This window comes from Delphinapterus leucas, chromosome 17, assembly GCF_059928025.1.
Source record: "Delphinapterus leucas isolate spDelLeu-1000000601 "Yukka" chromosome 17, BTC_Dleu_Yukka2, whole genome shotgun sequence".
In the NCBI taxonomy this organism is placed as follows: Eukaryota; Metazoa; Chordata; class Mammalia; order Artiodactyla; family Monodontidae; genus Delphinapterus; species Delphinapterus leucas.
In genome coordinates this window covers 42646095-42658153 of record NC_143145.1, presented here as the reverse complement: position 1 = coordinate 42658153, position 12059 = coordinate 42646095, and the positions used below count along the sequence as shown (strand labels likewise).

The 12059-nt window shown below is 38.1% G+C and overlaps 1 protein-coding gene across 2 annotated transcripts in view; it reads right to left on the bottom strand.

The window, feature by feature from the left end:
* RAD54B (RAD54 homolog B) overlaps nucleotides 1-8973 on the bottom strand; it is a 114339-nt gene extending 105366 nt beyond the window's left edge. Inside the window, exons 1-2 of one of the 2 annotated variants that reach the window (XM_022584786.3) lie at nucleotides 8663-8973; nucleotides 2380-2530 (exon numbers count right to left, since the gene is read on the bottom strand). In XM_022584786.3, the coding sequence (XP_022440494.1) occupies nucleotides 2380-2514 (135 nt within the window). In that variant the 5' untranslated portion in view covers nucleotides 2515-2530; nucleotides 8663-8973. The remainder of the gene's footprint in view (nucleotides 1-2379; nucleotides 2531-8662) is intronic. The other variant, XM_089898903.1, reaches the window with a different exon arrangement.
* Nucleotides 8974-12059: the final 3086 nt, after the last annotated feature.

Below are 12059 nucleotides of genomic sequence, written 5' to 3'. Positions count from 1 at the left end.
TTTGGTGAGCACTGCACAACTCTGAACATACTAAAGACAACTGAATTGTAGTAGGTGGACTACAGGTATGTGAATTGTATTTAAATAAAGCTGCTTGTATAAAAAGAAACCTTATTTAAAATTAAAAACTATGCTTACATAGTTTTCTCCTTACATTGTGGCCAGAATTCTAAAGGAGTGTAAGATAAAATAAACAGATGCAGGCCAAAAAACACAGAGTCAAAAATCAATAGATGTTTTCAGCAACAAAAAGACAAAACACCAGTTAAAAGCCAAGGACTTGAACAGATATTTCTCCAAAGAAGATAAGCAAATGGTCAATAAGCACATGAAAAGATGCTCAGCATTACTAGTCATTAGGAAAATGCAAATCAAGACCACAATGAAACGCCACTTCACACCAACAAGAATGGCCATAATCAAAACAAACAAAAAAAACAACAGCAGTGAAAACAGAAAATAACCAGTGTTGCTGAGGATGTGGAGAAACTGGAACCCTCATACATTGCTGATGGGAATGTAAAATGGTTCAGTAGCTATGGAAACAATTTGGTAGTTCCTCAAAATCTAAACACAGAATCACCATATGATCTAGCAATTCCACTCCTAAGTATATACACAAGAGAACTGAAAACAGGTACCCAGACAGAAACTTGTATGCCAGTGTTCACATCAGCATTATTCACAATAGCCAAAAAGTGGAAACAACTCAAGTATCTATCAATAAATGAGTGAATAAACAAAATACAGTATATACATATACAACTGAATACTACTTAACCATACAAAGCACTGATGTTCTGATACCTGCTACAACATGAATGATCCTGAAAACGTCAGGCTAAATGAAATAAGCCAGAGACAACAGGGCAAATATTTATGATTCCATTTATATGAGGTACCTAGGGTAATCAAATCCATGGAGACAGAAAGTAGAATAGTGACGACCGGAGGGGAGAACAGGGAATTATTGCCTAATGGTTACAAAGTTTCTGTTTAGAGTAATGAAAAAGTTTTGAACACAGACAGTGGTGATTTTTGCACAACAGTGTGAATGAAATTAATGCCACCTACCTGTATGCTTAAAAATGGTAAAATGGCAAATTTTATGTTATACATATCTTACCATAATAAAAAAATAGAAGAAATATTAGTAGACTTTAATCTCCATAACATAGATGAATCAGAGAACTGTAGTGTAGCAGAAGTGTGGACTGCCCATTTTATATATGCTCTATATAACCTTTATATAACTTCTATATACCTAAGACTAAAACAATCCTTCATCTTAGTAGTAAAGAATATATATTAAGACTGCTTCAGGGGCTTCCCTGGTGGCACAGTGGTTAAGAATCCGCCTACCAGTGGAGAGGACACGGGTTTGATCCCTGGTCTGGGAAGATCCCACATGCCGTGGAGCAACTAAGCCCATGCGCCACAACTACTGAGCCTGCACTCTAGAGCCCGTGAGCCACACTACTGAAGCCTGTGTGGCTAGAGCCCACGCTCCGCAACAAGAAGCCACCACAATGAGAAGACTGCACACCACAATGAAGAGTAGCCCCTGCTCGCCGCAACTAGAGAAAGCCCGCGCACAGCAACGAAGACCCAACGCAGTCAAAAAAAACAAATAAATTTATAAAAATTAATAAAATTTTTAAAAAAAGACTGCTTCGGGACTTCCCTGGTGGTCCAGTGGCTGGGAGTCCGCCTTCCAATGCAGGGGGCATGGGTTCAATCCCTGGTTAGGGAACTGGGATCCCACATGCTGCAACTACTGGGCCTGCACACCCTGGAGCCCTCACGCCGCAACTAGAGAGACGCCTGCTTGCCACAGCAAAGGACCCCACAGGCCACAAAGAAGATCCCGCGTGCTGCAACTAGGACCTGACGCAACCAAATAAATAAACAAACAAATAAATAAATAATGTAGATTTGTTTTAAAAAAAAGACTGTTTCGAGCATTTACTTTTTACAAGCATAAATGAAAGGAAGTGTCCAGAACAGTGATATAAAGCATTATTTATATGTTTTCTCTTTAAAGTGCCTTAAAGTTTTCACTATTTATGTGTTACCTTTAAAAAGAACACTGATCAGAACAACTTTTTTTTTAACAAGAATCTCCACCCCTTCCCTTGCAGAGGTATTTTTCACTGTTAATAAAAGTTTATTTTACAGACCTAACCCAAGTTTATTTTATGTCGTTCCTTTAAAATATATATATTTAGTCATTATTTCTAAGGTTTTTAGAAGAATTTATCAGAGATACTGAAAATTCCTATAGGCATTAAGTATTACTACCTGTTTAAATGGCACTTTTTAAAAAATACATGCTTCTCTAGATTATACTTCCTTTACTGTTTTGTTTTGTTTTTTTACCTCAGATAATTTTACATCTGAATTCAGCTTTGTAACCTCTTCATTAGGACTTGGATTACTTCTTGCTGGCGGTATAAATTTTGGCTTTTTGAAGGGATTCCCTTGCAACTGACTTGGTGCTGCCGATCGTCTCATATTCAGCAGTATTAACCTGAAAAATACCCAAAACAAAAATGATCTAATCATAAGTCAGATTAGAATCACCTCCAAGTATATCATCACTACAATCATGACATCTTTAAAAATATAAGAGAATAAACCTGTAAAAAGCCTTAGGAAACAAATTCAACAGCTGGTAGCATTTTATTTTCCATCACAAAAGGCTTCTGAAAAATATTTAAGATTTAAATTACATGGTGTAAACCTGAGCATATATTGTATCAATTTTGATAAAACTATAGATTAGATAATGATTAGATAGCCTTAAACTCAATTTAGATAGTAGTTTCAAAATCAAAAGAAACATAATTATTCACAGACATACATCCAACATGTTGCTTTTTTTCTATTCCATTAATCCATAAACTGCATGAGGGTTGCAATCATTCTTGTTTTCTTCACCACTATGTAAGCTGCTTCGACCACAAAGCCAGATACATTATAATCACTAAAGAATATTTTTGAATGAATGAATAAAATCCTGGCAATTAAAAGAACACATTTACAGTTCAATTTCCTTTTAAAACCATGGGATATTTTAAATATATAAATCAAGAGACTAGAACCAGGTTTCCAAACTTTTGCTCAATATTATTTCCACCAGGACAGGACAGGTGAGACAGATAAAAGGCAAGAACATTACATGCACACATCAGGCTTCTGCAATGGACGGCAGTAAGCACTCTTATTCAAAGTAATCTCACAGAACACTACACAAGATATGGCATCAACAAGGATGTACACGGCTACCAAAATTATTTGTTTAATCCAGAAATTCCACTTCTGGGAATTTACTCTAAGGAATTACCAAAGATACACTCAAAGAATTATGTATAAGGGTAATCATGCCAATATTACTTATAGTAAGAGAAAAAAAAGGAAATTTGAATATCCATAACAAGGTACTAGACAAATAAGTTACGTCACATCCACAAAATGGAACACACTCTCTTCATACACCACTAAAATGGTGAGTAGTACTGGTTTCCCAAGCAAGCCATGTTCTCTTTTCCTCTAGGCCTTTGAACAAACTTTCCCCTATACAGTGTTGGGAATGCCTTTAGCATTTTCCTTTGCCTGATTGATTCCAATTTATCCTTTAGGACTCTTAACTATGAGCCCTCTTCATCTCTGCTCAAAGACTGGATTAGAGACCCTTCCTACGTGTGCACTACCCAAGCACTTTTCACACTGTAATGAAACTACCTATTAATTCACCCAAGCTGTAAACTCCTGGATCAGGCATGAAGTCTTACATTCCATTCATCACTATATTGCCAGTACCAACACAAGAAGGCATTCAGTATTTGTTATATAAATAATTCTACAGCCATTAATGGGGGAAAAAATCACATTTTAAAAGAATGTTTAGGGACTTCCCTGGTGGTGCAGTGGATAAGACTCTGCGGTCCCAATGCAGCAGGCCCAGGTTCGATCGATGGTCAGGGAACTAGATCCCACATCATGCCACAACTAAGAGTTTGCATGCCACAACTAAGGAGCCCACCTGCCGCAACTAAGACCCAGTGCAACCAAATAAATAAATAAATATTTAAAAAATAATAAAAACTGGTATCAAAAATACTTCCAAGTTAATAATAAAAATAAGTCCTTAAATTTAAAAAAATAAAAGAATGTTTAATGATGTGAGAAATGTTTTTTATATATCAAATAAAAAATGGCTACAGAAAGCAATTTTAGCAAGGTTGCAAGATACCAGGTTAATACCCAAAAGTCAATTGTCTTCCAACATACCAGCAATGAATAAGTAGAATTTGAAATTAAAAACACAATACCATTTACATCAGCACCCCATAAAAATGAAACACTTAAGTGTAATCTAACAAAACATGTATAAGATCTGTATGGGAAAAAACTATAAAACTCTGCTGAGCGAAATCAAAGAACTAAATAAATGGAGAGATATTCCATGTTCATGGATAGAAAGACTAAATATTGTTAAGATGTCAGTTCTTTTCAACTTTATAGATTAATACCATCCCAACTAAAATCCCAGCAAGTTATTTTGTGGATATCAAAACACTGATTCTAAAGTTTATATGGAGAGGCAAATGACCCCGAATAGCCAACACAATATGGAAAGAAGAGAACAAAGAGAACTGACACTACCTGACTTTAAGATTTAACATACAGCTACAGTAATCAAGACAGTGTGGTATTGATGAAATAGACAAATGAATCAATAGAATAAAACAGAGAGCCAGAAATAGACCCATATAAAGACAGTCTTTGACAAAGGAGCAAAGGCAATACAATGGAGCAAAGACAGTGTCTTCCACAAATGGTGCTGAGACAACTGGACATTCACATCAAAGAAAATGAATCTAGAAACAGATTTACACACTTCACAAAAATTAACTCAAAATGAATCAGAGGCTTACATGTAAAAGCTATAAAACTCCTAGAAGATAATATAGAAGAAAAGCCAGATGATCTTGGGTATGGTGTTGACTTTTTAACTACAACACCAAAGGCACAATCCATGAAAGACGATAACTGATAATCTGGACTTCATTAAAATTAAAAACTTCTGCTCTGAAAAAAGGCAATGTCAAGGGAATGAAAAGACAAGCCACAGACTGGGAAAAAATATTTGCAAAAGGTGCATCTGATAAAGGACTATTATCCAAAACATACAAAGAAATCTTAAAACTCAACAATAAGAAAACCCAGTTAAAAAGTGGGCCAAAGACCTTAAAAGACATATCACAAAAGATATACAGATAACAAATAAGTACATGGAAAGATGCTCCACATCAGATGTCATCAAGAATGAAGAAAATCCAGAACACTGACAACACCAAATGCTGGTGAGGATGTGGAGCAGCAGGAATTTTTGTTCATTGCTGGTGGGAATGCAAAATGGTGCAGCCACTCTGGAAAACATTTTAGCACTTTCTTGCAAAACTGAACATACTTTTAACATAGGATAACTCCTTTCAACAAAGAGTTGAAAATTTATGTCCACACAAAAACTTGCATACAAATATTTATAGCAACTTTATTCGTAATTGCCAAACTTGAAAGCAACCAAGCATTCAGTAGGTGAATGGATAAATAAACTGTGGTGTATCCAGACCATGGAATGTTATTCTACACTTTAAAAAAAAAAAGCTGTCATGCCATGAAAAGACATGGAGGAACCAAAAATGCATATTACTAAATGAAAGAAGCAATCTGAAAAGGCTACATACTGTATGATTCCAACAATGTGACATCCTGAAAAACTATGGAGGCAAAACTATGGAGACATTAAAAAGATCAGTGGTTGCCAAGGGTTAGGGGAGCGGCAGGGATGCAAAGGCAGAGCACAGAATTTTTTAAGGCAATGAAAATATTCTGTATAATGTCCTAATGATGGATACATGTCATTATATATTTGTCCAAATCCACAGAATGTAGAATGCCAAGAATGAACACTATTGTAAACTATGGACTTTGGGTGCTTATGTGTGTCAACTGTAAAAAATGTACCATTCTGGTGAGGGATGCTGATAATGAGGGAAGGCAGGGATACATGGGAAATCTCCACCTTCCCCTCAACTTTGCTGTAAACCTAAAACTGCTCTAAAAATAATAAGTTTTAATTTCACAAATGGCTACCAAACATGTTCAGCATCATTCCAATTTTATTTTAAAAAATAGTATGTGTGTTTGTACTTTTTAAAAGACTAGAAAGCAAAGGGGCATGAGGAACTTTTCGGGGTGACTGAGATAACCTGCATCAGATTGTAGAGTATGATTACAAGTTTGTCAAAACTCATCTAAGTATACGCATTGAATTATAAACTGTAAATTACACATCTATAAAGATTTTTAAAAGACTAGAAAAACACATGCCACAACATTAACACTGACTATGTCTAGATGTTAGAATTACCAGTAACTTTTTATTTTCTTCTGAGTTCTTTCCTACATATTTCCAATTTTCTACCAAAAAAAAAAAAGAACTGCAGCCAATTAAGCTGTGACACGCCATCACTGATGGTTAGACATTTCCCAATTACAGCAACTTAAAAATGATGACATACATGAGTATTCGATAAATAACCAGGCTTTATATAGTTTGAGGGATTAGTAGTGGTGTAAGAATTAATAAACGGAAACCTCAATTAAAATACAGACCAGAGGGCTTCCCTGGTGGCACAGTGGTTAAGAATCTGCCTGCCAATGCAGGGTACACAGGTTCAAGTCCTGGTCCGGGAAGATCCCACATGCTGCAGAGCAACTAAGCACGTGCACCACAACTACTAAGCCTGTTCTCTAGAGTCCACGAGCCACAACTACTGAGTCTGCGTGCCACAACTACTGAAGCCCGCGTGCCTAGCAACACGCGCAGCAACAAAGACCCAACACAGCCAAAAATAAAAATATATTATTTAATTAAAATTTTAAAAAAACATGATGTCCACATCATGAAATTTAATAGGTTCCATTCTCTACATTTAGTCAGACCCGCCTGCAGACTGACACCTTTTTAAGAGGAACACTAGAAAAATACAGTAACTAGAAACTTTGGGCAAGCTATTTAAATGCTCTGTATATCAACTTCCTCATTTATAAAATAAAGAGAACAGACTAGCTGCTAAAACTTCTTTCAACACTAAATCCTAAGAATCACTACCTTAAACCCTTAAACTTTTCTACACCTAATACACAATGTCTAATTTTTCAACCCTTCTATTTAACCTGTAAACTAAAGAAAATAATAATGAATTTGAGTATGCAGGCATGTGAGAAGCAGCACAGGGCAGTGGTTAAGAAAACACTCTGGAGCCAGCCTGCCTTGGCTTGATTTCTAGCTCTGCCATTTATATATGACCTTAGGCATCCATCAAGCCATTTAACTTGTTGATGCATTTCAAAGTAAACTGCAGACATCAGTATATTTCCCCCTAAATGCTTCTGGATCCTTATTACTTCTTAAATTAGTGCTATTTGAGCCCTCTTCCCAGGCCCTAAAAATAACATCCATTTGGCAGCCCTACTGTGATGCTCCAACATCTGTTACACTCTTAACACCTACTGCTTCTGTTCTCCCAAGTAAAATGGCAAATCCAGGCTGATGATACATCACAAGGCCTACAGTACTTGGCAATTTAATACACTGTACTGTGTAATAATTAAGAATACAGTTTTGGAGGCAAATGCCTGAATATAAATCTGGACTGACACTTCCAAGCATGTGATCTTGCACAGTTTACATAACCTCTTTGTGTCTCCCTTTCCTCATCTATGACAGGCGGTACAACAATAATTACTCATAAGATTGTTGGGAGGATTAAATGAAATACTTAAAAGTACAAAGTCTGACACACAGTAAGCACTCAATGTTACCTGTAATATTACTATCTATGATAATCATTATTAGATGTTTATTTAATACATAAGGTCCTATAAGAGAAGAGATAACAAAGTTTCCGCGAGGGGGGATAACAAAGGATGAAGTTCGACAAAGGGGATTATGACCAGAATCTGTGGATTCGGTTTGGCTTTGAAGGGCGGATGGGGTGCAACCATCAAACCTCTAGGATGAAAAAAAAAACCCTCTAGGACGCAAGAATGCAAATAAAACAGTCAAGAACCAGCAACGCACCTCCCCTGCTGTTTCTGCTTTTCGCCTTCTAACTACATTAGGTAGTAGTTATTTCACTTCGTGGCTTAAATCGCTCCTTTGATTTTGTGGCCCCGCTAAACCGGCCTACAAAAATCTTCCGTTACTTACTATTAATTAATACCGTGCAGGAGAGTGGAGATTAGTCCTGGGGAAAGAAACCCAAGCGCCACAGAAGCCGAGCGGGCTGACCGCAGTGCGGGCGCGGAAGCACCACCGTCCGGAGTCGCCTCTCGCGTCGGCCTCCCCACCACAAACACACCCCCACGGCGCGCCCTCCGCCACCAGCCACCCCACGGCCAGCAGCGAAGGCGCCCCTCACACTTGAGACCCCTCCGCGCTCCCAGACCCGCAGGAGGCGGCCACAGGCGCTCCGCCGGCTTCCTTCCCTCCTCCGTCGGAGGCCTACTCCGGCGCCTGTCCCCTCTTTCTCCCACACAAGCCTACAGGCTGTCGCAGCCTCACAAGCCTCCCCCTCCAGGGACGCACCAGAGAGGATCCGAAGGAAGCTGCGCCACCAGCCAGGAGGAACCGGAGGAGACAGCGCTCTCTCAACGACAGAGCAGCTCAAGGTTCCCGCCTCGGCGCTGCCAATTGCTGACGAGCCCATCGCGCGTGCGCACTACCTTCCTTCCGCAGAGCCCAGTCCAGCTCGACTCTGATTGGACGACCTTATCGCATCACTGCGCAAGTGTTTTTGCGTTTCTCCTTGACCTCTGCCAAGTTTGATTCGGGATTATGGTTCAATTCGAAAAGTATTTATTTGCTGCCTACGGTCAGACATGATGTTCATGCTGAGGCTACAGACCACATCCTAAGACAGATGAGGCATACTTCTTAAATCTGAGAACATCTACATGGATATGTTCGTGCAGTTTGATGGTCTGTCTGCATTGTAAAAATATACAAATATAATGGATTTTTACCATATAGCTCCTAAATTATGCCGCATTTTAGGAATGAGGGAATTTCAACGACTTTGTTAATATGTTCCTATTAGGTACCCAGCTGAAATAAGTGAACTGACGTTTTAAAGTTGGTCCAACACCTTTTAATATGGTGACTAGTTAGAAATACATAGGTCGTGGGCCCTTTAATGTAAAAGTATCCCCAAACCAGGTCACCGTCTGTTAATATGTAGAAAAATATTCCGGTTTGAACAAAACACTTTAAAACGTGTGAATACAATAATTTTCATTATTTAGCATGATTTTCAAAATACATTAACTCTAAAAATACGTGAAGAATTACAGTATTAAATCTTACCAAATTGTAGTAGAGTAGCTATCTTTTTTATATAATAAATTGTTACAATTTTTTGGACTTTATTTTGGTAAAATCAGGAAGTGGTAGCTGAAGCAGAGTGAGTTCAGGGAGTAGTAGATGAGGTCAAAGAGATAACAAGGAGGGGGAAAATCATGTAGAAACTTGTGGACCATTATAAGAACTCTGGCTTTTATTCTGAAATGGGAGGGTTTTGAGCTGAGTTAGAAGACGATTTACATAATTGAGACAAGAAACAATGGTGGCTTAGCCCGGGTGGCTGCAGCAGAGACGGTAACATTTGGAGTCAAGATATGTTTTGAAGGTAGAAGCCAGATCAGAGGTAGAGTGTGAGAGAAAAAGAGTAGATAAGAATGACTAAGGGGGCTTCCCTGGTGGCGCAGTGGTTGAGAGCCCGCCTGCTGATGCTAGGGGACATGGGTTCGTGCCCCAGTCCGGGAAGATCCCACATGCCGCGGAGCGGCTGGGCCCGTGAGCCATGGCCGCTGAGCCTGCGCGTCCGGAGCCTCTGCTCCGCAACGGGAGAGGCCACAACAGTGAGAGGCCTGCGTATCGCAAAAAAAAAAAAAAAAAAAAAAAAAATAATGACTAAGGTTTTTGGCCTGAGAAACTAGAAACATGAAGTTGCTATTTATTGAGAAAAAGAAAATATCAGAGGAGTAGTTACCATGGAGGGAATGGGTTCCTCATCCCCTTTGTGATGTGGGCCCTTTGGTGTGAGGTGGTTCCTGCTAGGTTCCTCATCCCCTTTGTGCTGTGGGCCCTTTTGTGTGAGGTGGTTCCTGATGGGTGCTTACTAGGCAATGGTGGAGATGTCAAGATGCAAATCTGGGGCATCACAGGAGAAGTCTAGGTTGGAAATTTAGAGGAATCAGCATGTATAGGTGCTATTTAAAGCTGTGACCCCAAGAACAAAAAACTTAAAAAACAGACAAATAAAATAAAGCCATGACTCTGAATAAGGACAAGATAGCGAATATAGTTTAAAAAAAAAAAAAAAATCTTCATCCGGGGGAATTCCCTAGCAGTCCAGTGGTTGGCACTCAGCGCATTCACTGCCGTGTCCTGGGTTCAAACCCTGTTCGGGGAACTAAGATACCTCAAGCCGTGAGGCGCAGCCAAAAATAAATAAAAATAAATAAAAAATCTTCATCCAGGCAATTCTATGGATACAGATATCTTTGGAAAAAAAACATTTTGGTAAACTTTAGTTCCTTTCCTTCTTTAATCATTAATTAAATACTAAAGTGTTATCACAATTAAATACTTTTTATAAGGACATTATACTGTGTCCTCAGGTTCAGTTAACTTTAGAACTACTGAAAGTAAAAGTTTCTGTAACTTTAAATTTTGAATTAACATTTGTTAATTGCGTTTTGATAATGTTGGCTAATTGATTAACCAACACCAACATCAGAGCTGAATGTTTCTCCCGGGGGAATGGAGAGGAGAAAAAGAATTTGAATTCCTCCTTTTCGTTAGATTACCCTTCTTTTTTCAGTTGTGTTTATTCCACTTATTTCTTAGCCACTACATTTCATCAATTTTGGACTGCTACTTTTTACTTCAACTGTTCAATAAATATCTGTAATAACATCTCTTATGATTCATACTCTACAGTACACACATTCTGAATCCTATTTTTTAATTTATTTTTTACTGAAGTATAGTTGAATTACAACTATGTGTTAGTTACTGCTGTACAGCAAAGTGACTCAGTTATATTTTTTAAAATAATTTTTCATATTATTTTCCATTATGGTTTATCACCTGAATCCTATTTTATACTTAAGAATATATGAGAAAACAGAGGTCCACTGATAATTTAATTTGTTCATATCACACAGCAAGTTAATGAATAGGAAAGTCAGGACTAGTGCCTAGCCTTTTTCATTCCTAATTTTTATGCTTTTTCATCAAAATGAGTTTTGGAGATACAGTTATTGAACAGCTTTTTTAAATTTCACATGTTTATGGAGCAGCTTTGGATATTTGTTTTACATGACTTTGGCTTACAAGTGAATTCCTTCTGATTCCTTATTTAACTTAAAGGAAACAATGACTCCAGAGGACCCTAAATTGTTCTAGCAGAGCCAGGTGAAATGTTTAGTCAGAGTAAGTAGCAATTGTACTGTTCCAGGTTTACCAGAACATTGAGAAGCTTCATCCCTAAACAACTTAAAGCAGCTGCAGACTTAAGGGGGTCCATTAGGCCTGCTTTAGTTCAAACCTTTACCAAAATACTCCCAAAGCCTCTCTTTAGCAAACAAAGAGAACTTCACTGAGGAATAATACACAGTTTGTCAACACAAATCATTTTTTAAGATTTATTAACTTGAAGGACTTCCCTGGTGGTCCAGTGCCTAAAGACTCCATGCTCCCAATGCAGGTGGCCCAGGTTCAATCCCTGGTCAGGGAACTAGATCCCACATGCTGCAACTAAAAGTTCACATGCCACAACAAAGAATTCGCATGCCACAACTGAAGATCCTGTGTGCCACAACTAAGACCCAGCACAGCCAAAAAGCTAAATAAATAAATATTAAAAAAAAGAAAAGATTTACTAATTTGAAATTTTTTTGAGCATTTTCTTTGGCTATTT